Here is a 26,493-nt window from a genome sequence, read left to right as displayed (position 1 = left end):
AGATCGCAATATGTCTGGATAGTGCCCATCCACAAGAAGGTAACGAAGAGTCTGTTCCCTTATAGGCTCGCCACTTTGTCAATTTAGTCACGATTTAATTAATTAGTGCCATTGCTATGGAAATTACTACAGAATGAATATTGTAGTCTTTAAGTACAGAGCAATCCTTTTACATTTTAAACCAATATTAAATCCTTTTAAAATCTCTGGTTTCTTCTCAAATCCAGAACAAAGGATGCTTGCTTTGTTGCAATCTTCGCCTCTAGTATAATCTTAATAAGAAATACGAAGACTCGTTTACTCTGCCTAAAGGTTTTGATAAAGGTATTTTTTTAAATGTGCTGCATGTTAATACTAAAAATAAAGAAATTATAAGCACTTTAAAAGGAGAATCCAATTATTAATTGAATTACATTCTCAAAGAATTAGAGACATTTAGTGAACAAATGAAGAAGGCTAAATTTTCAGAAATGTTGCTCTTGCATGATCAATATAAGTGCAAAAGTCAACATGAAATTGACTATTATTCTGTAGACGTTACAACACTTTCTCTTTCAATACTCAGTCAATATTACCTATTTTTGCTCTTAAGCAAAACATTGTGTGAAAAGCTCACATTACCAGAAAAAATTTGTTAATCTTTGGCAAGTAACAAACCATACTTAGTAGCTGCATTTCCTGTTTTACAGATGTTTTGTTAGAATGAGTTTATAAAATATCTTATTATTATTTGAAGAGTATTTTAGTTATAGTGAGAAAGCTGCAGATATGAACAGTTTTGATTTTAGTAATGTGTGCCTCCTTAAGCCTCTTAATTGTAGAGACTGTTGGTAATATTAATTAAGATTTACCAAAAGAGAATCAGGATATCATTGTTTAGGCACTAAAGAGGAAGAACAGGGTAAAATGAAACCAGAAATTAGTGGTATTTCCACTGTCAAAGTAAAAATGTTAAAAATTTTAGAAAATATATCACAGTTGAAATGATTCAACTGAAACTATGATTAGACTTTTTAGTCACCACCCTTTTATTCTTATTATTCATTTTAGCTGTTATCATATTTTCTAAAAAAGTTTATATCCTGCTTTAAAAAATAAAATTTTTAAAGTAGCCAACATTTTGGTTTCACCATTTATTATCATGTCAAAAAATGCATAGCTTGAAAAAAATCTCAAACACATTGCATTGTGGAAAATATTAACAGCATATGTAAAAGCAAATTAGGTGAGAATAACTCGAACATCAAGTTACTACAATTATATGAATTGTATGCTGGTTGCTAGGATACCAGGGAGCAAAATCAATGATTATCTGATTTATTTGATTCTGGTAGTCTAAATCTACAGATACTTGAGCCAGAAAAGTATACTTTGAAGCTTGAATTGCCTGAATTTCTAGCTACCTTGACTTTAATATAAATATATATGTAATATTTATAACTATACACACATAGGCATATGGAAATGTGTAAACATAGCATCAATACCCTTCAGCCAAGGAAGCTGGGAAGTCACCTGTAGTTGAACAAGTTTGGTTCATGACTTGTTCCAGTGAGGGAGAACACACATCACGAAATTATGGGTGTTTTGTTAAGAGGGTGTTAGAAAGAGCCTTATAGGATCGGGTCTTTGATTGGGTGATTTGAGGCAGGGTCTAAGGCAGCAGGGATTCCCTCTGGATTGAATGCTCTTAGAAAGTAGAGCATCCAATCTAGAGGGAATGAGGGGGGATCTCAATGACTCTTATCGAAAGGGGAAAGTCTAGTGAGAATAAAAGTGTCATTGGTAAAGAAGTAACACTCATTTTGGTCAAGAGATGCTTCATGGGTAGCACAGTGACTTCCTTTTGTCTGTACTTAGACAAAATTATGAATTGCCCTTGCTTGGTCTTATTTAATCACTGTCTCAAAGTAGCCTGGTCAGAGGCTGGCTTTCTGTGATGGTTCACATCTAATGGGAGAATCACAGGGTCTACCTGTGAGAGCCAGGACAGCTTCTTGGTGTCAAGGACTGCTCTTTTTCCTTCCCCAATAGCTCCAGTCATTCTTATCCTATAGTGGGCAAATCTCACAAGTTTGTATGTGCCTTCTGTCACACTGCCAAATACAATTCAATTTTAGGTTGAGTTAGTTATGAGAGAACAGAAAGGGAATATTCTTCCCAGAAAGAATGATTCAGTGCTACTCATACTCACTGCCCCCTTTCTACATAGTTGATACTTCAAGAGCAGAGTCTTCTCCCAATCTGATGCTAAAGGACTATGTTGCTTTCTCTGTTGTCACTTGATGAGCATTTGATGACAGAAAAATTTGGTAAAAGAGAACAACCTTTTCTCCTGAGAGAAATAATCATAAACATGGATTTTAATTTTAATTTTGCTTTGAAAGAAACATTCTTACAGGTTTTTAACAATATAGATGGGAAAATTTCTTCCATTACCTTTAATACAATGTCTCCTTGCTCTAATTACCACTAAGCATTGCTAAAGGTTATTTGGCACTGAATTTTTCTCCTGTGCCTCACCCAGTTTTTTTTTCCTTTTTACTAAAAACCAAACATGTATTGCTTCCAGCATTTAGAAGACTATCTGATTTTCTACTCACAGGTGTTAAAGTTGCTGCTGCCTTCTTATTCTTTGAAGAACAACCTGCTTGACTCTTGTTAGTGTAACTAGTACAGATTAGTACTGAAAGTAATTCACAGACTATTTTATGATATATTGGATGTAATCAATTTGTTTTCATTTTTAAAATTGGGAATACCAGAAGCCACGACTGCCTAGCTATCTGCATAAATATTTACTTGAAAAATATTTGCTCAGCACACGCTATGTTTCCATATTACTTTGTCCCAGGCATAGGGACACCAGGGAAGGAAGGAAAGTGAAGAGCCCCATCTCTAGAGTCCTAAGGCCTGGGTTGGAATTCCTGCTCAGCCACTTGCTAGTCCTGTCATCATAGGCAGGTACTTGATCTCTCTAGACTCTACATTTTTCCTCTGTAAAATGTGGGTAAGCACAATAATACCCTTAATACTGTTGAAGGGCTGAAAGAGATCATCCGAATTAACTGCTCAGTGCAGTGCTCAGCACAGTTAGTACTCAGTGAAATCACTGTAATTTTTTGCCAATATAGTGGTGAATTTCTAGATGTTATTCTTCCCTCAAGGAACTGACTGGTTCCACTAGCTGGTGAAATTGGAGGGTTCTCGTTTATTCTTGGGAATGGTATGAGGAGGCAGGAAGAGAAGGCACTTAGTGAGACCTGATGGATGAGTGACAGTTGTCCTGGCAGTGGTAAAGGGTGAGGGAGAAGGAAAGGAATGAGGCTTGTGGAGAACAGGATGGTCTCAGCTTTGGGGATACAATACCAAATGTTGGATGTGACAGAGGAGAGAACCACAGGCAGTTCCCTGTTGCCATACTGTGGAGTGGGTAGAGAGGGAGGTAGGTGGTGGAAACTGCAGCTGGGGAGTCCAGGTAGGACCATATCTCAAGGGATGTATGTTCAAAGCTTAGTACTTTAGACTTTACCTTGAAGACAATGGGGATCTGGAGTCAGTCTGTGAGTAATGGTCTCCTTTTCAAAAAGGTACTTACATAATTTTTTTAAATGATAAAGGAAATTATTTACAGAAAGGGCAGAGTTCATTGTTTTCTCAGAGTACCCTGACCATTGCCCATGTGAGCCTGGCCTTCTCATTTAATTTATCCTGCTCCTCCTTCCTTACCCATTTCTTTCTCCCACTCCATGCCATTTTAAAGACACCCATTTTTTTTTAAGTTCCAGGATACATGTGCAGGATGTGCAGGTTTGTTATAGGTAAATGTGTGCCATGGTGGTTTGCTTCACCTATCAACACATCACCTGGGCATTAAGCTTAGCATGTATTAGCTCTTTTCCCTAATGCTCTCCTCTTCCACCACCCTTCCTGACAGGCTCTGGTGTGTGTTGTTTCCCTCGCTGGGTCCATGTGTTATCATTGTTCAGCTCCCACTTATAAGTGTGGTATTTGGTTTTCTGTGCCTGCATTTGTTTGCTAAGGATGTCTCTGCAAAGGACATGATCTCGTTCCTTTTTGTGGCTGCATAGTATTCCGTGGTGTATACGTGCTACATTTTCTTTATCCAGTCTATCACTGATGGACATGTGGGTTGATTCCATGTCTTTGCTATTATGAACAGTGCTGCAATGAACATACACATGATGTATCTTTATAACAGAATGACTTATATTTCTTTGGGTATGTACCCAGTAATGGGATCCCTAGGTCAAATAGTATTTCTAATTGTAAATCTCTAAGGAATCACTACACTGTCTTCCACATGGTTGAACTAATTTACATTCCCATCAACAATGTAAAAGCGTTCTTGTTTCTCCCCAGCCTCACCAGCATCTGTTGTTTCTTGACTTTTTAACAACTGCCATTCTGACTGGCATGCGATGGTATATCATTGTGGTTTTGATTTGCATTTCTCTAACGAACAGTGATGTTGAGCTTTTCTTCATGTTTGTTGGCTACATGTAAAGACACCCATGTTTTTTAATGTGCTTGACATGGCCTTAAATACGTACGTATCCTTGTAAAGTACATAGTGTTGTTCTTTGTGCCTTTTAAATTAACCTACATGGTATTCTGCTAAAAATAATTTCCTGCATCTAATTTTTTTTCATTAGATACAAAGCATCTATGTGTGTATATGCACATCAATCACTGTGTCACACTGCTGTACACACAATCCATATACAATAAACATTGTAGCATTATTTATAATAACAGTTTGAAATAATCTAAATACTTACTGCATACTAGGGAATGGATAACTAATCCTATACCAGTAATGTTAAATATCATGCCTCCATTAACAATGATAGCTCTTGATATGAAGGGATACATGCTTATGACACTGTTAAGTGAGAAAAGCAGACAAAATAGTCTAAACTGTGACAACCACAAAGATACACATTCATACAGCCAAGGGCTGGAAAGGATCAGAGAAAAATAAAAACGGGTATGAATATCTGAGCAAGGGAATCTTGGGTAACATTTGTCATGTATAGTAGCTCCCCCTATTTCAAGTTTCACTTTCCAGGGTTTCAGTTACCCCCAATTGACCTTGGTCCAAAAATATTACATGGAAAATTCCAGAAACAAACAATTCTTAAGTTTTAAATTGTGCAGTGTTCTGAGTGGTGTGAAGAAATCTTGCACCATCCAGCTTCATCCTGCAAAGGACCTGAATCCTCCCTTGGTCCAGCAGATCCACACTGCAGAAGCTCCCCTCCTCATGAGTCACTTGGTAGCTGGAAGATAGTGATGTTGGCATTGTTAGAATTGTTCTATTTTATTATTAGTTATTCTTGTTAATCTCTTACTAGGCCTAATTTACATATTAAACTTTGCCATAGACATGCAAAGGAAAAAGCAGTATACAGAGGGTTTGGTACTATCTCCGGTTTTAGGCATCCACTGGAGGTTTTGGATCCCATCCTCCAGGGACAATGGTGTGCCCAGAGACTTGTATTATACACCACAGCATCTTCTACAGTTTTGGGGGAGAGAGAAGATCAGAGCAGTACCAATCTGCTGCTCCTCGCCCCAAAATTGGCAAGCAGCGCCTCTCTTCAGCCAGAAAGGCCTCCTTTCCACCAGCTGTGTCCTGCAATCAGCTGCAGCTGTATTTGTCTCACCCACCATGGGAAACAGGTTTGAAGTTAAAAACGTTTTCAGAGGGCTGAGATAAATTTAGTGCTGCTAAATTTAATTATTTTCAAGATTAAACATGAAAAGCAAAGTTCCTGAGTTATGTATATTATTCTTTCAATTGTGCAAAAATAAGACATTAACTTGTTTTTGCATGGAAAAATTCTTTAAGAATAGACAAGAAATGTTAACAGTTTCCCCTGGGGAGGGAGATTGGGGATCTGGGATAAAAGAGAGACATCATGCTTTTCTTTAAGGGAAAAAAAAAAAAAATATATATATATATATATATAAAATTGTTTAAGCTTTTGTGGAATTTTTTTTTTTTTTTGACAGAGTCTAGCTTTGTAGTCCAGGCTGGAGTGCAGTGGTGGGATCTCAGTTTACTGCAACCTCCATCTCCTGGGTTCAAGTCATTCTTGTGCCTCAGCCTTGCGAGTAGCTGGGATTACAGATGTGCACCACCACACCCAGCTAATTTTTGTATTTTCAGTAGAGACCGCATTTCACCATGATGGCCAGGCTGGTCTCAAACTCTTGACCTCAAGTGATCTGCCTGCCTTGGCCTCCCAAAGTGTTGGGATTAAAGGCTTGAGCCATTGTGCCTGGCCCATGCTTTTCTCAAAAGTATGAAAGGAGTATGTATTTTCTTCTTAAAAACTACGTACCAAACATCACTTTTTCAATTAAAATGTTATTTTTTAAGGTTTAAATCCCCAAATTTCAGAGCTCTAACTTTTTAAATATCACCTTTTAAATGTCTAAATTTTTAACTCATTACAAAGTTCTTTAAAATAACAACTTCATATTCTGAGCCCCAAATTGTGCACCTCTTTTTAGTGATGAGGACGAAGTCCAAATTGAGGACATCCCTTATAACTCAGAATGCGCACATATTCTGCCATTAATAACACAGAATGAAACTGATGACCAAGATACATTCACAAATAATTAGGGGACTATGCATAAGTTGCATTCAGATTCCGATGTGACTGCTAATGTACTTAAGACCGACTAGCTTCGTCCTCCGGACCCACACCCCGCAGACCTGGTCCTAGCTCGGTCGCTCGACCACGGAGGGCCTCTGGGTGCAGCGACAGAGCATAGGGCCGCGGCGACCCCGCCCCGCGCCGCGTCACTCGGCGCCCTGCGGCGCGCGGTGAGCACCTACCACTGGCAGAGCTGCGAGGGAGAGGCCGCCGACCCTTCCCGCTGCCTGCGGCCCCGCGCCGGTACTCAGAGCGCCTCTCCTGGCGCTAAATTTAAAAACGTAACACTAACAGCAGGCTGGTCCCGGAAACGAAAGGAAACTAGGCCCGCGGGCCTCCTCCCGGGCTCTGCCTGCCCCTCTGCGCGCCGTGCCATCTGGAACAGACCCTTCTCCCGCCATTTTCGGCGGGACTGGGAGGCTGAGGCCAGCGGCGCCCCGGAAGAGGCGGGCGGCATGGCCGCCGGCGTGGACTGCGGGGACGGGTTTGGCGCCCGGCAGCACGTGTTCCTGGTTCCAGGTAAACACGCGTGCCCGGGCGGCTGGGGTTGCCAGAGAGCTGGCGGAGCGGCCTATGACCTCGGGCGCGCCGCCCTGCATCCTGGCTGCTCCCACTACCTGGCCCGGCGCAGGATGGGATTCCCTCTGGACAACTAGCCCCGCATCTTGGTCACACGTCATAGCCAGCCGCGGTTTTCAAACCCGGAAGCGCTGAAAAGGATCGAGCGTGTTTCCCTGGCTCTGATACCCGGTGGCTCGGGTGGGCGGGCGGAAGCCGACCCAGCCTGCCGGGAGGCACACGGCTTCCGCGTCACCGGTGCTCTGCTGGCCCCGGAGGTTTCTGCCCTTGGGGGTAACTTGGTGTCCCCCACCTCGCAGCTGGCCCTGCTTCTGAGATCCTACTGCGTTGGAACCAGGGATCTAGTAGGCTCGCAGTGGCCTCGGACAGTGCCCGGTTTTTACAAGAAAGCAAAGGGACAGGCCTGCGGTGGCGAGGCAGGAGGGAAGAGGGATGGGAGTCGATGTTAGGCCAAGGGTGGGTCAAAGCAATTCAGCAGGATAATGACCACAGGAGTGTAGGAGTCGGTCCTTTCAGCCCCCCGTGTGGATGATGACCGGCCATCCAGGGTATGTGAGGCGTGGGACAGTGGACAGCCAGTGCCACACAAAGAAGGACCCATTAAGTGACAGAGTAAAAGGAATGTGGCTTAGGGAGTGCAAGCCAGAAAGGTTTGGTCTTTTTATAAATGTATAACATTGGAAAAAAGGAAAATCTGTTCACTATATTAAATTTTTAGTTTAGCTCAGCAAATGCAGAGTGTTCGTTGCAGTAAATATACTCTGATACAAACATACTTTCCCAGGTATTTAGAGTTTTATTGATGATCATTGAAAATTTTTACGTGACAGACTGTCAAGACTATTTTTTGCCGCTACACAAAGAATACGTAAAGTGTACGAATTTTAAGTATGCAACTCACTGAACTTTTCATACATATACCCTACCCCAGTAACCATCCCCCAGTTCAAGATGTAGACCCTTTCCAATAGCTCCTCATGCCTGTTCCTAGATAGCCCCAGGAACCGCTGTGCTGACCTCTGTCACCAGAGATAAGTTTTGCCTGTTTGGATAAGAGTGTACCCCTTTGTGTCTGGCTTCTTTCACTCTGAAAGATTCATCCATGGTTTGTGAAAATCATTCATGTTGTAGCAGTTGTTTGGTTGGTTTTTTCATTGCTGCTTCTATTTAATTGTATGAATAGCCATACTATTTATCTCCTCTACTGTGGATGGACATTTGGGTTGTTTCCAGTTTACAACTATTACAAGTTACACTTCTCAGAACATTCCTTTAGGCGGCTTTTGGTGAACGTAGGCACTCATTTCTCTAGGATGTATACCGTGGAGTGGAATGGCTGGTTGTAAGTCCCTACGTGTTTAGCTGTAGTTGACACTGTTAAATGGTTTTCCGAAGTAGTTATACTGATTTATATTTCCATAAGCAGTGTCTGAGAGTTCCCATTGCTACACATCCTCAATAAAAATGTTTGGGGTGATAAAACAGCTAATGTGAAATTCGGGCTTTTGACAGAATCTCGCAAAGGGCTGCTTGTATACATGCTTTGATTAGAAAAATCATCCTTTCTTCTCACTTTGTCACATCAAGACAATTAGATTTTCAGGGAAGGAACTCTAATCATTCTTTCAGAATCAAGTGTATTATTATTATTCAGATATACACGATAGCTGATAATTTGAGCTTATTTTGTTGTTCAGTTTAATCAGTATTGAGATCGTCACTTTAAAAGTGTGTTTGTGTCCTTATTGTATTAAACACAAAACCCGCAAAAGAATTAAATATTGATTGTATCCCTGAAAATTGTGGGTTGTGAGAAGAGTTTTAGTCGAGTTTCTGTTCAAAGCTGAGATCTACTGTGACCTTTTAAGGCACTGGAGGAGGCTGAGCAGCTGTTGGGAACTGCTAGAAAGAGCTGTGTGGTCAGGCTGGCAGGAACTTTAACAGTTAAAAACTTGAGCTACCAGCTCCTGCAATTTTTCCTTCTGGACTTTAGTGCCACCTGCAGGCTCTGAGGGTACAACACGGTTTTATAGCGACTGCAGGGCAACAGTAGTTCTCAAACTTGAGGGCATCAGTCACCTGGGGAGCTGGGCCTCAGTCCAGTAGGTCCTGGGCTGGGGCCAAAGAATGTGCATTCCCTGGAGATGCTGATGCTGCTGGTCCGAAAACCTCTGCCCCCACGCCAGGAACCACTGCAGTAAAGACCAGCCTTTGGGAACTGGATTGGGATATAGGAATGGGCAGCCTCATGTGTGGCTCACTTTGTGCTGGGCCAGAATTTATATGGTCAAGGAAGTGCATGTAAGTGCAGAGTATGAGGCTCATCTTCCCAGCTGTAGTTGGCTTTTACAGAAGATGAGAAATCAGCCTGCTTAGTTACACATTCAGGAGTAGGAAACCATATGCCCTCGGCTGAGGGACCACCATACTCCAGTAAAGTTGGGTCCTTACTAAAGTAAACAAAGATTACTAAACATTTTTCAGAAGTATTTGGTGGAGGTGGTCTCTATTCAGATTTAGAAAACTTTTGGGCTCTGAAGAACTTACTCTGTATACTGAAAAGTGAGCACATGAACCCACAGGCAAACAGAACTTTGAAGGGGTTTATCCATGAGACAGGGTAAAGCTGCCTAACCTTGCAGTGATACTTTTTTCCAACATTTAACTCATGCTGTTCACCGAGCTGCCTGCCACAGCACTGTGTTAAATCTTGAAGGATATATTTAAACGTTTGATTTAGGTATCTTTGCCTCTAGTTTTCAGTTTGTTTAGAGAAGCTGACTATCTCAGATAAACAAATCTGGAACTTGGAAGAGATACTTGTGAGATATTCAGACTTGGGATGTTGGTTTTCATAGATGGGTGAAGACAGAACCATTTCCCGTTTCAGCAAGGCAAGCATATCTTTTAGTTTGGAATGGTTTTCAATATTTCCGTAAAATGGCCTGGGAATACTAACCTCTTTGCAGTTTTAATTTCTGTAAGAGGCCATTAACATCTTTACTTTTTGGAAAATAGTAAAAGTTCCCGTCCCTCTTTTTCTATCCTAAAAGTAAATGTTTGAGTCATATTTTTAATATTTTTCTGAAGTCCATTTTTCTTGTTAATATTACTAAGTTGGGATGCACCCAGGTGTGAGAAGTCACCTGATTCACTGCCTATAGGATAGAAGACTGCATTTATTGCTGTTGGGGGCTGAACAATTAATTGAATTCATCTCCAAGGAAATGTTAATTGGGAAACCCTAACATTGTGTATGAAAAAAAAAAAAAAAAAGAAGAGAAATCATTTCAGGTCCATTAAAACAAAAGAGCAAAACTCACTTGGATTCACTTAGGCTGATTAAGATGTTCCTTAATCAGTTCCCTGATTAAAAAGTCCTGAGGGGAAACGGGACCTCGACGTGAATTTTCAGTTAGAGACAAGTTTTGCAATAAAGTTATCCCCCTTTATTTCATGAGTATACATGTTAAAAAGTATTTTAGGAAAGATTGCACTTACTTATTTCCCCACAGAAAGTAGTTTCTTGGAGTTAAAGGATGGCCTGTTTTTGGGAGATGAGAATCCCTGCCTACCTTAGACATTTCAAATACAATAATAGCTTTTTATATGAGGCATCATTCTAATCACAAATGATTATGCCAGAGCTGTCTCTCCAAGTGGAATGCAAAAATAGATGTGGAAGGATTGTGTAAATTCATGCATTAGAACTATGTTCTAATTAAACGTTTTTTAAAAAAAATTTAAAAGGGAAAACTAATTTTCTTATTTAATGATGGAGAAAATTTATATTAATGTTTTTTCTGATTATAGTCTTGAAGCTTTTTTTTTTTTTTTTTTGATCCACCAACTGGCATAATTATAGCTTTTTATAAGCCCAAAAGAAATGCCTCTTGTTTTGTGGAAGAAAAAAAAAGTAAAAGTTTAAAGTGTATGGCAAAGGAAGAACTAATATAGATTTAATTGGCTTTTCAGTGACCCTAAAAACCACTCTTTTCCCTTCTTTACCTAATGGCACATGGTTAATCTCCGAGCAAAACTTCAGCAGGATTTTTGTTCTCTGTCAGAACAGTATGTATGTATATGTTTTGTTTAGAAATACACCTGAGGGCCGAAAGCTTCCTTATTTCCAGAAGAGGTGAACTTCACTTGGCAAATGATAGAGAACCTGGCGAATTCAAATGCTGATTTTAGACAACGTCGGAATAATTAAGCTCAGCTTTTTGGAAGTTGTGTCATTTGCCAAATAGTCTCCTGCAGGCAGTTAGCAACGTAGGAGTCTCCAAGTTTTCCAGCATGGAGCATGTTTAACATTTTCCACGCGAATCCTCAGTCTGGCTTTGTTTTTGCGAAATGTTTTTTGGTGGCACCTGACTGACCTTTCTCAGATGGCCACTGGATCCACTTCCCTTGCTGTCTATCTGAGCACGTTCTGAAGTGGATGGACTGTATCAGTCACTAGTTGGTATAATCAGGCTGTTTCTCGAGCCTGATCTTGTCCCCTTAGTTTTGTTCCAAAATACTTGGATATTTATGAGTAAGAACTCATGACTCCCACATATTTATCCTTCAGATCACAAAAAAAATATTCATTAAAGGAAAGCAAGCAGTGTTCATGATTTTTTATTTGAGTAACAGAATAGGGACTGCATGGATTCTCCCACATCCTCTGAGCTTTAACTGTGATGCTGAGGAGCAAACGACTCAGTCAGTGTGCTCTGAAGCCTGGCTGTAATAACACACTTAAAAACCAGATTTATGCCATTTATTAGCTCTATGTCCTTGGACAGTTTGCCTCCTCACTATAAAGCCTCGCTTTCATCATCTCTACGGTGGGGAGAATACCAGTCTCGTGGGGTTGTTATCTGTGGTTCGAGTTACTCATAAGCTTTCCTACACCTCAAGGTTTTAGCCCTGGCCCTGGGACAGAGTAGATATTTCAATAAATATTTACTGAACAAATAGAAGTCTCACATTCCATTTCTTCCTGCAATGTCTTTGCTTATTCTGCTTTTTCCTCCCCTTCTACTTCTATCCAAATTCTCCTCTTTCCTCAACGCTCTGTTCAACTTTATTTTCCACAAAGCTAAGCTATTTGCTCCAGCCCAACTTCTCTGTCTTGACTTTGTGTCTGCCTAGAATCCTGCCTGCTCTTCACTTTATTTACCTGGCAAATTCCTACTTATCCTTTAAACCCAGCTCAGTTTATCACTTCTACCAGGAAGCCTTCCCGTGGGTCTCTCTTGTTACTGCCCAGGTTAGAGGTACCTCTTTGACCACCTGCACATTTCATCGTGATTATTCATTTAAGTTGAATTTTTATATAAATATGTATTGAACACCTAATACATGGCAGGAGCTGGAGAGAATTGAAGTGTGTTCTGCATGAGTGGCCATTCACTTCTCAGTGTGGGCACCTCAGCCCTCAGCTTCAGAGCACGACCTCCAAATAGAGTATGTCACTTAGGATTTCCAGGCTTTTGTTCAGAGCTACCTTCATGACTTCCTTTCCTAAAGATGACTGTTTGCTAAAGCAGCATGGGCCACCCAGTGGCAAGGGGATGTAAGGGATGTTCTGGTCCCTGTTTCATTATCTGGCCCTAGGGTGTTGCAGCAGCAGGAGTTCAGGGTTTCTGCCTCTCTGAGTGTAAACTTCCTCTTCTCAAACAGACTTCCTCCATTTAGTGGAAAACAGGCTTCACATGATTCCCAAGCCTCGGATCTCCTGGTGTCTGCTGGGAGGGGCCTCTCCTCTTAGTTCCAGTTTGAAACCTTTCAAAACAGCCTTCTGACTGGTCCTCCTGTGGTCACATGCTGTCCCACCCTCCCCCCCTATCAATTGTAGCCAGGGAGGACAGGCTTCACTGTAAACACATGGTGGGACAGGAGGAGGACAAAGTGGGTGCTTGAAGATAAAGAGTGCTTTTCTTGAGGAAGGAAAGGGTACAGGATAGACAGCACATGAACTAGCTATCACGCCATTCACCAGTGGGACTCTGAGCTCTGGCCAGAAAACTCAGCCACTCGTGAGCTGCCTTGCCTAAGGCCAACATTAGGGGTTTCTCAGTTGCTGTAGTCTCTTTGTCTGGCTTGTATATAGGTATGGGAGAGGTTTATTTGTATGGAGAATTGGGTACTAGCTGTAACTTACACTTGCTTTCATTTAGTAAAAGTTTATATAATTTTTAGGAAGCCCAGCTTCTAGGCCTACATCTTCTAGCTGTTATAACTTTGCAGTACACTTTCAGATAATTGTATTTGACCCTCTCGATGACCTTGGGAAGCAGTTAAGACAAGCCCTACTATCACCACTTTGCACATCAAGAAGCCAAGACTCAGAGAAGTCAAATAATCTGTCAACAGACAATAGAAATCCTGTGGCAGAGACTGTCAGCTCTCTGAAGTCATTTTCCAGGACTCCTGCTATGTGCCAGAGGTCACTCTGCTGACTGAATAATGATACCTCGTCACTGTGGGAGAGACCAGAGGACCGGGAAAGGCTGAAGTTCCCTGCTCTCAGTTTGACTGGGGACCAGATATACCTCCTCCCCTGGAGCCAGTCCTGGTTGCTCTGTCACCCCAGTCAGGTCTGTCTTTTCTAGCACTCCAAAATTTTTCCTGCTTCCCACATAGTTCATGCTCCATCGCAATATGTTTGCTGGTCCTTGTGGCTCTGAGTTGGCTGTGAACCTGAAAATTTTTACTGGCTTCTCCAGTGCACAGGCCATTCTTAGAAACATGGTTATTAATAGGGACAACCCTGAAAGAATGGAGATTTGTCTTCTATGGTCCTGGTGAAGGCTAGTTTCTAATTTTTTTTTTCTCCAAAGCTTCAAAAGAAAGTTATGCTTAGAGGAACGTATTACTTCAGTAATCACGTAATTTTCCTGGTACGTGCCTCTCTTGCCTTCTTGGTTTGCCTCTTGTAGTCTTTGAGGAAACAAAGAGCTTCAAAGCCAGGAAAATGACCCAGATCTCTGACAGCAGTGCTAATGTTTTGGGAAAGGAAGGCATATAGTTATTACTGAAATTAGTGTTCCTGGAAGCTGCTAGTAACTTAAAAATTATGCTGATTTGTCTTGCATGCATTGTGTTTGTATCCTACCAAAGTGTTTCCAAGGAAGTATCTGGCAAATAGGAGGGTGCTGGGGGCAGGGGGAGGGGGAGTGTCTGAATATATTCTGATGGCTGAAGTCTGAAGAAAATGAACTGGAACCTATTTAGGACGTAGTATTGCATGAGTGTGAGAGTGATAATCTCATCTCTCTTTTTCTTTTTCTGTTGGATCTTCTTAAGAAACCTGAATAGCCTTGATGTGATATCTAAAAATAAAGTGAATGGTACTTTGATGTCTGTACTTTCTCTTCCATGTAACAATGGGTGTATGTTTCTCAGAGCTTATCTCCTCTATGCCAAAAATCAGACAGGCTCAAGAACAAATGTCCATTGATTCCAAGTCATAAGAACAATTGGCAAAAAGGTGGCTGGCTGTCTCTCTCTTGCTTCTCTTGTGTCTTTGAACTTCAAATGCTGTGAAGAAACTTGTCTTAACCAAGAGAGGGATACGAAAGAGCTGCCAAGTTTGAAAAAACTGCTTGATAAATAACTTCATATCAACTGTACAACAACCTATACTGTATGGTCTGAGGATGAAAAATCATGTTCCATTTTGGCTTGTACAATACTTTGTGGCTAACTTTAAAAATTACAGATCGGTTAAGTCTGTGCATTGATATATGCGGTGTAACCTAATTTTTAAGCATTAAAATGTCACAGATATCTGTGGGTGATGGGGAGAAGTATATGCAGCTATGTATAGAATATTGTAAACCCTAATAGAAAGATCAGTTTTCTTTTCTTGCCATTGGTCAAATTTGACTTCATCTGTTTTTATCACTAGGTGTTTCTGATATCCCACAACCAGTTTCTCCTATCCTTTTATGTATTTTTTGATCCTGCCCCTTTCTCTTTTTCATTTTCCCTGCTCTCCGTCCTTTCTCTTCCTTCTGCCCCCTGGCTATGTGGTCTACTGGCTGGATTGCAGTAGCTGGATTGCAGCTGATTAGATGACCCTGCTGGTTTTTGAGGATGAAGAGTACAGGACAAAGGAGGGAAAGTTTTAAATGTTTACATTGTAGGAGAATAGTCATGTAAAGATCATTGTGCTTTCAAGCTGCAGTTTTTGCTTTTTAAGTTAAGAGATAAGAATTCTTTACAGTATTATAGTTTAAAACGTTGGCTCTGATTATAGTTGACTGAGTTTAAATCCTGGCTTTACAGTTGACTTGCACTTTGACCTTCAGGCAAATTTTTCATCCAAAAGAAGTGGAAATTAATATAGCACCTATTATGTGTCCAATATAAAGGACTTAAACTGTGCCTGGTAGACAGTAAATGGCCAATACATATTAGCTGTTATCTTTTATTTTACATTCATTAGACACAGTTTTCTTTTTGTCACTGTTATGTTTTCTTTAAAGTACAGATGTCAGGAAAGTAGCAATCAGAGTTTCCTTGTTTGTTGAGGGTTTTTCTTTTCTTTTTTTTTTTTTTTTTTTTTTGACAGAGTCTTGCTCTATTATTGCCCAGGCTGGAGTGTGATCTTGGCTCACGGCAACTGCTGCCTTCTGGGTTCAAGCGATTCTAATAAGCGATTCTTATGCCTCAGCCTCCCAAGTAGCTGAGATTACAGGCATGTGCCACCACATCTTGCTGGTTTTCATATTTTTAGTAGAGATGGGGTTTCACCATATTGGCTAGGCTGGTCTCTAACTCCTGACCTCAAGTGATCTACCCACCTCAGCCTTACAAAGTACTAGGATTACAGGTGTGAGCCACTGTGCCAGGCCTGTTGAGGTATTTGGATCAGGATGGTCAACAGAAGATTTGCTGCCAGAGTTAATGGTGACCAGTCTTTACAGAGAATATAGAGACTATGAGATAACTACTGTGGAATCCGTTAGTTATAAGGAACCAGAGGGGCAGAGCTTGAGATAATTGGGAAGTTTAACATATTATTAAACCCAAAATTGTCAGCAAGACTGATAGCTGCTTCTCAGTTATCTGAGGTATTCCTTTTTTTGCAAAAATACTTTTTTAGCCAGCATGACTTATCTCTTAGATGAGAGAAAAGAGTAAAAAAGACAAAGTGTATAGCTGCTCTTAAAAATAGAGTTGGAAGTGTAGTTTTGGAAGAAGGTGTCTCACATGAGCAAATTTTCTAGACAAGTGAAGTTTGACTCTTTAAGTTTCAAAACTTGCTTTTATAATTTCTTGAGTTTTTTATAAAATTGAACAATGCATTTATGTCATGTTTATTGAGTACATCCCATGTGCCAGAAACTCTATCGGGTACTTTACATTATCTTGATTTTTATATGTAAAATGCATTGTGTTCTGGCTTTTAAACAGGATACAATGATTCTAATTTAATCTTTTCTTGGAAGACTAATTGTTAAGCCCTTAAGCAACTCTGTGCTTGGATTTTGTGACTTTTACATTTTGATCATATTATTCTCTAGAAGTTCTTGACTTTTTCCGTGTAGTTGAGGAAAGGGAAACTGATTGTTAATTGATTACTTATTACATGTTCTAGGTACTTTCACATACACTTCATTTCAATCTAACAGAAACATGTAAAATAATTATTATTACACCCATTTTATAGATGAAACAACTGAACTACAGAGAGGTTGAGTGTATTACAATGGAGTCACACTGCTGAGTCAGGAGAGGAACTGAGACTGGAGTATGAACCCCTCTTGACTCTAGGTCCAGTGTTCTTTCTGTGCTGACATCACTGAAGAAATAGACATAGTTAAAAGTAGGTTCATAGATCATGACCCTTATACTCTCTCCTAATTCTTTCCCATTACTCTAAAAGCAGGGTTTTCGTCTCTAATTAATTTAACTATTCTTCACCTGTGCTAGATGCAGTCAGAGAGACTAGAAGTTAGAAAAAGGATGGAGCTTCCAAACCTGTTGGGTGAGAAGCTGGCCCATGAAATGACCCAGAATTTTCCCAAAGTAAATGGAAACTCTTTAACTTTGTTAGAGTTAATTTATAGTCACAAGTAATTTTGTATGCCTAATACCAGCTATAGACTAAGGAATTTATCAGAAGTATTAAAGTAAATGAGCTCTTTTTTTCATAGCAAGTCTTCAAAGTTCAGTGAGGGTAAATCCACCCTCCCATAAAAGCAGTGAAAACGCTGGCAAAGATAGCAAAAATCAACTTTTTCAGAACCCCTTAAATTAGCCAAAGGCTTCCAACAGTGTAAGAAGTGTTTATTCAAGAAAATCTGCTGAATCTTATTAGGAACAGCAGGGTTTGTGGGATTGTAACTTGAACTACTCCCATTTCCTCTCCTCAACTCTGCAGTAGCCTTGAAAACCAGCGGTCTTACAAACACGGTACTTGTAAAAACCAACAGCCTTTACCACTGGATAGGATAGGCCTGGATGGAAGATCCTTAAGAAGTCCCATTCCCAGAGCATTGTCCCTATTTGACTTTTCTCACAGCTCCTTGTAAAAGTCTCATTTGCCAGGCATGGTTGTTATTTGACCTACCTTGGTGCTTAGAGCTTGCTCTGTGGGAACAGCCCTATCTTCAGGGTACTTGTCAAATACAGTCAGTGACAATCATTTAACATTGCAGCTTCTGAGGGGTCAATACCAGTTGTGCAGATAAAAACCTGGCTAAAAATTTAAGGATAAGATATGAGGAACAAGATGTTCATAAGAGACTTTAAAAAACTCTAATATATTCCTAGGGGATTAAAAGGCTGTACACATATGCAGGGCTATATGCATGCTCAGAAGGACCTGAGAGGGCCTCAATGTCTTGCCTCTGACTGACCATGAGGTCCTGAGAAAGCAAGAAATACAAGCTAAGGCAGAAGGTTAAAGTGCCCACGTGTTGAAGGCATGCCTCAGCATACATACAAAGCACCCTCAGCAAAGACTGGATCGCTTACTGGTTCACAGCATCATCTGGCTAGCTGAACAGAGACATCAGTGGCTGTACACTTGAAGAAATGCAGACTTTACAGAATTAGTCCAGAAAAGTCACTGAACAAACAAACAGCAACAACAGCAGTGACTACAAAATACAGCAACAACAAATCCTGGGGAGTTGGGAGAGGAGAGTCTGATTTCCAGAATTGCCACATTTATTATTATCTGAAGTGCTCAGTTTTTTTAAGAAAAAGTATGAGACATACTAACACAAACAAGAAAGTATGACCCATACACAAAAGGGAAAGTAGTCAGTGTCTCTGAGGGGCTGAAATGTTGGATTTATTCTACAAAGATTTTATTCAGCTACTATCAACATAGTCAAAGAACTAAAGAAAACCATGTCTAAAGAAAGAAAGTATGACAATGAAGTTTCACCAAATAGAGAATATCAATAGAGAAATTGTAAAAGAATCTAAATTCTGGATTTGAAGAGTGCGATAACAAATGAAAACTTTACTAGTTAGTTCAGTAGCCGATTTGAGCTGGCAGAGGAAAGAATTAGAAAACTTGAAGTTAGGCCAATTGAGATTATCCAGGGTGAGGAACAGAATGAAAAAGAATAAAGAAAACTGAACCTGAACATAGTCTCAGAGACCTGTAGGACACCATCAAGCCTACTATTATATGCATTATGGGAATCCCAGATGAGGAGAGAAGGGTAGGAGAGGAATAGTTGAAGAAATAATAGCCAAATACTTCCTAAATTTGTTTTAAAAAGTATTTGTCTGGACAACTAATGAATGTAGCAAACTCTAAGCAGGATAAACTCAAGGAGACCCATACCTACATGTGTTATAGTCGAACTGTGAAAAGACAAAGAGAATCTTTGAAGCAGTAAGAGAAAAATGACTTATCAAATAAAAGTAACAGCTCAATAAAATTAACAGCTGACTTCCCATTAGAAGCCATGGTGGCTGGAAGTGAGTGGGATGACATATTTAAAGTACTGAAATAAAGAGATTCTCAACAAAGAATTATCTGTCAAAATTATCTTTCAAAAATTGAGGAAGAAACCAAGACATTCTCAGATAAAGGAAAACAGAATGTGTCACTAGCAGACCTGTGCCGCAAAAATTATGAAGGGAGTCCTTCAGATTAAAAGGAAAAGATACTAGATGATAACTTGAATCTATATGAAGAATAAAGAACACTAGTAAAGATAAATACAGAAATAGATATAAAAGCACAAATATATTTTTGTAACTCTTCTGTCTAATAGATAACTACATAAAGCAATCATGATAACTGTGTTAATGGGTTTATAATGTATAAAGATGTAATTTGTATGACAGTAGCATAAAGGAGAGAAGAAGAAAAGGAATATGTGCAGAAAACTTCCTAAATACTCTCGAAACTAAGCTAATATTAATCTGAACTACATTGTGAGTTAAGATACTAATTGTAATTCCCAGAATAACCACTAAGAAAATAACTCCTTTAAATAAAAGAAACAAGGTATCAAAAATGGTACCCTAGAAAATGTCTATTTAACTCAAATTAAGACAGTAATATTCACTGTTTATTTTTAGAATATTTAAAAGATGCTTCAAAGAAGATGAAAAATGGGCTTATGTTTGTAAAACTGGTTAACCCGTGTTCAGGTAGGTTCTCGTCTCATAACTTGAATGTTCTTAAATGTTGTGACTAATAAGTGTGTAGACTTATATGTCGTTGTATCATTGCTCTTTCTGAATAGCCTATAAAGATAAGCTAAGCTCTGTGAGGAGAAGAAAGCAAGCTGATGACATTGCTAGTCTTTCCAGATAATTCATTTGACCTAAACATTAAAAAAAATTTCTTCTTATAATTTTAATTCACGGAACTGTTCAGCCATCAGAAATACTGGCAAAATTCAAAAGTAGCATGTTTGAATTCTCCCTAAAAACAGATGAATTTTCTTTGGCTTTTTTAAGCCAACTTTTTTAGTGTAGTTATTCAACATTAGCCTCCATTTATATTCATTTTATCTTATACAGTAAAATAAACAGAAAAAAAAGCAAAAACAGAAGGCTTTCAGTTGACATGCCAAGATTTTGATTAGTTTCAGTTTTAGCTATACTTTCCTTTTTTGTTCTGACCAAAATAGTACATTTTTTTTTCTGTCAGGGGATTTTTTTTTCTTAATGATAAGCACTGTATATTGAAGAGATTCATATTTTATTGAAAAACAATTTTATTTTAACTTAATATTCAGTGCATTTTCATTTTTGTCTTCATATTTTTTAGGCAAAAATATTAAAATACATTCTAAATATGGAGTGATACGGTTGATAGTGTTTATCTCTGTGTGTAACTGTTTTTCCATTAACTTACAAGGTTTTGCATAGATACTTGATACTTGGCATATTAGAGCTTTCTCCTGGTGACAGTAATACTTAATAGTAAAAGTAAGGGAGGATCAGTGGAGAATGCCTTGTTATGGAGACATGTAAATAAAATCAACAAGAGAAGAAACAAATTCCTGACTTGAGCAGTGTTCTTTTCTTCAAAATGAAATTGACTGTAATGATCAGCTATGTTTAGAATTCTGTTATATGTCAGACTAAGTTGAGGTGAGAAATATTTCTTCAAGAGAAGTTTTAGGTAGCAGTAAAGGTTCTAAAGTATTTAACAAAAGTACAGGTACAGAAGAAAGCCAGCCCTCTTCTAAAATTTGTGTTTTATCTAAATGCTCATAGACAACAGAAGAACAAATGTTTTTATTTGCTTCATTGGCAGTAGAAAAGTAAAAGCTAACATTTGCTGAGTTCTTACCATGTGCCAAGTTTTGGTTTAGGAAATTTTACATGTGTTCTTTTTGTAATCCTTAAGAAAACTCTATGAGGAGGTTCAGTATTGTCCCCATTTTACAGATGTGGAAACAGAGGCACAGGAAGGTTTATGAACTTCCTCAGGGACACATGCCCAGCATACGGTAGAGATAGAGTTAACTCAGCATCCTTCTCTCCAGAGATTCTGCTATGGTTAGAAAAAAAAAAGTTTCATTAGTTGAAGGGATAAAACATGCAGATGTGCACAGGCTTAACTCCCTTCTGCCTCCTTTTTTTTTTAGGGGGAGGGGGTTAAGAAAGAAAAGGAAAAATTCATCCAGTTGAGTGAAGCTTTATTTACTCCCTATGGCTTCAAGCTTGTCTGTCTTTCTCACTTAGGGTTGACCTGTGGGTCCGTGGGTTTGGTTCCTGCTTTAAACCCTGTGTGGGGAGAGCCACATGCTGCCCACAGGCAGGGACCCATGTGGCAGCTCATGTCATGTGGCTGAACCATTGTGTTTTGATAGTTTGAAAATGGGTTTTCCCTCTTGATCTGATGGAGGATTTAAGGACAGGCTTTGTAGCAGTTAAGATAAATGACTTGCACTTTCTAATTTTTTGGTTTAAGTTCAGTAAGGATTACGGAACTGGAAAATTACCATCTATGTATAATAGCTAAAGCTTTCCTTGGAATCAGTTTGTGTAGTATAGACCTGTGTGTGTTTATGTTCATATTATGAACATTTCTCAGAACTATTGGATAGTCTTTTGGGGGTGTATGTGTGTGTGTTTGTAAACTTACAAATAAAAGACAGATTTGCCTTAACAGGAGAAGGAGCCATTTACTTGTTCAATATGTGTCTACAGCAGCTGTTTGAAGTAAAACTTTTCAAGGAAAAACACCATTCTTGGTTTATAAATCAATCAGTTCAATCAGGTATGTGACTGCTGCAAACATTTCCAATAACTAAATACATACTCCAGCTTTTCCATTCTTCACACGTAGGGTTGTGGATCTGTCAGGGATTTGGAGTCTAGCCACTGGGTTAGCCTTCCTTGACATAGAGCAGGTTTAATCAAGGAGAACAGAAAGATCATTTGAGCACTGAGGTTAGGTCACCTGTGTGTCTTAGACAGTAGGAAATTTTAAACTAGCAACTCTGCTTTGTCTCCTAAAACAACAACACATCCTAAGTTAGAAGTTAGGTTTGTACATGGGGTGCATATTGTGTTGATTGGAAACTCTTTTGAGGATCTTTGTGTTTTTAACATGTTATTTCCTTGAAACTGGATACTGATATAGCTTCTAACATAGGCTAGAACATTACAAAGTTTCTTTAAAGTTCCACCAAAGTTTCTTGTGGTGTTCCCTTAATTTGGAGACAGTGCTGACTAGGGGGAGAGTAGGCCAACAGAACTGTTCTGCCTCATGTTCTGGGGATTGCTGGGGTTGGGGGCAGTCAGTGGGTATTCAAAGCATCCTATATCCCCCTGCCCACAGACCACAGAAAGGACTGTGTATGGAGAGAATGGCACTGCTTTCCCATGGCTTTGTCCTCAAAAGCACAGGAAAATATGTTTTACTGCAACTTTATAGATAGACTGACGGGTTTTCTAACATTGCCATGTTCTCATTCTGTCTGTGCTTCCTCCTGACCCCTCTTTTTTTAGGGGGTTGGAAGGCTGTGTTAAAAGTGATTTCTAGAGAAGAAATGGAAAGTTAAAGATCGATTTCAGGGTCTTGGCTCTCCTCTCCACACAGGGATTTGAAGCTTTTTGGAGTAAAATCTCATAGAGCACATTCTGCCTTTGGAGAGAATCACACAGACTCTCTGGCCTGTATAAAAAGAGATTTGAATTTGGAATTTCACATGTATTTTGCAACACATGCTTTTCACTTTGAGATGAAGGTGAAATAACCACGTTGTGTTTCCAAGATGTTTAATTCCCTTCGTCCTTTTCGTAATCTGCAGGAGGTCTTCTCCACTTTGCCACACCCATGGACCCTCTATTTCTGCTTCTCCACTACCTCATAAAGGCTGATAAGGAGGTGAGTTTACAGTTTTGGGCATCCACACTGAGGAAACAGAATCAACTGTTTTTGCTTGATCTCCTCTCTCTTCCTTTAATGATCCAAAGGTGGATCCTACCTTCAGATCTAATGCTGTGACTGCAGAAAACCTGAGTCATGTGGGCGGGCCAGTGCAGGACAGAGCCCTGCTGTGCAGGCCAGAGAAGCAGCGCCTTACCCTTGATCCAGTCTGACCCTGGCTTGCTTGTGACCTCTGTCTTGCCTGACTCACTGTGCTGTGCAGCTTACTGCTCGACAAAGCCTAACAACTAACACTCCTTTCTCATTAAGTATTCCTTATGCTTGAAATACAAAACAGGTGTTTAAACATTGATTATATGTCTTAGGAGAGGAAAAATTTATCTGTTTTAGTGAGAGACTGTGGAGTAGGTAAACTGAGGCAGGTCCAGTAGAAGCTCATTAATGGGATGTGCTAGTTGAGACTTAAGAAATCCCAGATGGATAAAATTTACCTTTGGAATAGAAATAAAGACAGAGCTCACCAATAGTGATCATTTTAACCAGAAGTTCTGTAATATTTTGGTCTCAGGATACATTTACACTTAAAATTATTAAGAGTTCCAGAGAGCTTATGTTTCTGTGGGTTCTAGCAATACTCACTGTTAGAAATTAAAACTGAGAAAGTTAAAAATAATAAGTCTACTACATGTTAACATAAATAGCACATATTTATTGAAACAACCAAATTTAATGAGGCATGTGGCATTGTTTTACATTTTTTGCAAATTTCTTTAGTGTTTGGCTTAACTAGAAGACAACTGGATTCTTATATCTGATATCTTATATCTGAGTCTGTTTCCATATGTTATTTTGGTGGGATTATATGAAGAATATGTGGCCTCATACATATTTGTAGTTAGGAACAAATAACGTTATAGCCTTTTTAGATTATTGTGGATATTCTTTAATACTACCTAAAATATCAGTAAGTGGTATTTTTTTAAAGTTTAGTTGCGATGGTGGAATCTGAAACTTTGTCAATTAACTTTCTGTGTTCTGTTACATTAAAATCCATTGGTCTGTCTTGCACTTAAAATGGATCCTCTTACTTACGTATGATTTTGTAACATTATGCTTTGGTCATTTGGAAAATATTGGTTTGCTGAGTTATGCATATCTTCCAAATGTTGACACATCTCATTTTACACACACACACACACACACACACACACACACACACACACATCCTTTTGTTGATATTACCACTGATCTCATCAGAAAGCTCTTTAGGTATTGAGAAGCTGTCATAGTCACAGATATTTTCTACAATTCTAATTTTTGCTTGAAAACTCAAATTTTATTATTGGCTGCAAGTACTGTCAGTCTTTCCTTTGAAATGACAGGCTCGCATCATTCGCATTCTGACTAATACTGGGGTCTGAATCACCACAATTCAGAGTGGATTTTTCAAATAAAAATGCTATCCATGAAAAAGCTGCTGGTTCTGCTTGCAACTCAGGCAGCCCCAGGACAACACGCTCTTCTTTCTGGTAATCAGCTTACCTTTGGTTAAGCAGCCAAAGGCCTCTAGCCATGCCTCACTTTCATCACAGAGAATTTACAAGACTTGTGTTCAAGGGTCAAGATGTAAGTAAAATTAATTACTTTTACTATTTGCTTAAGGATATTCTTAAGTGAAACTGGCATTTTTTTAACTGCATATAAATGGCGATAAGGATCCAAGTGATGACTAGGACAGTCTGGTGACACCACCAGACTCATGCTAAGGAGCCAGCAGTTTTCCCCACCATTGCATTTGAATCATCGGTGCAGATATCCACACAGTGAAAATGCAGATAAAATTTTAGCAGTATTAGGAAAATAGCTTTGAGCTTGAGTACTTCATGACCCAGGGATCCATCAACCATAGTTGGAAAATCTTTTAATTCACAACTTACAGTAATAAGTGTTACTCAAACTGCTTAGAAGAATCTGGTTTTTTTGGACTCTGAAGTTTGGATAAAATTTGAACACTTAAATATTTCTCGTACTTAACCCTTAGACTAAATTCCTGAAACTTCCATTTGGTAGGGAAGTTAAGTTGCAAAATAAATGCTGAAAGTCATAAAGCATCAATGCATGCTTTCTCTTGATGCAGCTTAGCCTCTTTTAGTCTCCTCCTTCCCTGCCCTCTGCCTTTCACTGTGGATTAATGAAGTTTTATCTCTTTGTTTAATCATGTGTACCTTATCTGGAAGTTATTGTGATGGCCAGTATAACAAGAGCACACAAGCTGTGAGGCTGGTAAGCCACGTGTCTTTAAAGAACAGAAATGGTCCTGTTCTCCAGGAGAAAGGCCCTGGGGAATATTCAGGGAGGAATTCGAAAACCTGTTGGCTCACCTATGTGATGTTTTCTAGGATAAATTAATGAGGAGAAGGATACCAGCCATCCTCAGCACACGCATTGATGTGAATTTAAGACTCCCCCTCCTCTTTTTGATAGCATTTTTTCCACCTCCCATTAAGACCATGACTCCGGGGCATTAACCCTATCCTGGCCCTCTGGGTGCCTCCAGGGTGCTATGGCGAGCTCACGTTGACAGGCGCAGAATGAAGCAGAAATGCTGTTCAGGGTGGCTGTTGGCTTTCATTTTAAACCATCATGCTTCCCAAGCACATCTTCCCATGTGCCAAAAATGCCCTTCAAAGTAACACTTGAGATGTTTAGCTATTTCCTTCTCTACATTTTAGACATGATCATTTCCTATTTAGTTAAAAATTATTGGCAAACACTTTTGATATGTGACCTGTTCTTTTAAAATGTATTTTAACATCAGTAAAAATAACTGTTTTTTTTTTCTAGATATTCCACTGCTGCTAGCTTTATAGTAAAGGCAGGTTGCTTATTACATTTCCTGCTATATATGTATAGTAAATAAAAATAAGAATGAAACACTAATTATGAAATTATTTTATATCATGACTGTGTGGTAGTTCCTTACATATAAATATTGTTTTAAAGTAGTCAAATATTTAACATATTGATTGATCATGGAAGAGTATAGATTTAAGGTAGGAAATCTAAAGACAATAAGACTTGGGAAAAATCTGGGCATTATTCTTACTATTTGAAGGAATAAGAACATTTAAATTGAGACATTTCATGGCACTAGTTAACCTAAGAGAAAGTGTGGCAGGCTATCCACATGTGCTCCCAAATGATGGAGAAGATTTTACCCTTAAAACCCGAGAAAGCTGCATTTGCAGAAATTGATCAAATGCCATTTTTGTGTCTTCAGGAGAAGTTGTCAGTATTCGAGAGGTAGAGCGAGCTGGAAGTGGGCATGGGCAAGGCCATACATCTGGTACAGTCTGGTGTCCCCAAATCAGGGTACTAATGCCTTAATTTAGACAAACG

General features: G+C 39.3%; 1 protein-coding gene and 1 long non-coding RNA gene across 14 annotated transcripts in view; one reads left to right on the top strand and one right to left on the bottom strand.

Annotated features, from left to right (window-relative positions):
• Window positions 1–2,348: 2,348 nt before the first annotated feature.
• On the bottom strand, window positions 2,349–7,106 carry LOC108591259 (uncharacterized). The gene is made up of 2 exons (XR_001911132.4): window positions 6,875–7,106; window positions 2,349–5,303 (listed from the first exon to the last, which is right to left on the bottom strand). It is a non-coding gene; the product is annotated as an uncharacterized LOC108591259 (long non-coding RNA).
• The window catches only part of RNASEH2B (ribonuclease H2 subunit B), a 125,823-nt gene continuing 106,205 nt past the window's right edge, over window positions 6,876–26,493 (top strand). For 6 of the 13 annotated variants that reach the window (XM_035297754.3, XM_008991671.5, XM_035297737.2 and 3 more), the window contains exons 1-4: window positions 6,876–7,211; window positions 19,821–19,892; window positions 21,871–21,978; window positions 23,015–23,091. In XM_035297754.3, the coding sequence (XP_035153645.1) occupies window positions 7,148–7,211; window positions 19,821–19,892; window positions 21,871–21,978; window positions 23,015–23,091 (321 nt within the window). In that variant the 5' untranslated portion in view covers window positions 6,876–7,147. Of the gene's footprint in view, window positions 7,545–7,710; window positions 7,820–16,938; window positions 17,095–17,201; window positions 17,298–19,820; window positions 19,893–21,856; window positions 21,979–23,014; window positions 23,092–26,493 lie in introns of those variants that run through there. The other 7 variants (XM_078348033.1, XM_078348028.1, XM_078348065.1 and 4 more) reach the window with 7 other exon arrangements.

The sequence above is a fragment of the Callithrix jacchus genome, chromosome 1 (assembly GCF_049354715.1).
Source record: "Callithrix jacchus isolate 240 chromosome 1, calJac240_pri, whole genome shotgun sequence".
Taxonomy (NCBI): domain Eukaryota; kingdom Metazoa; phylum Chordata; class Mammalia; order Primates; family Cebidae; genus Callithrix; species Callithrix jacchus.
This window is presented reverse-complemented; position numbering and strand designations above follow the sequence as displayed.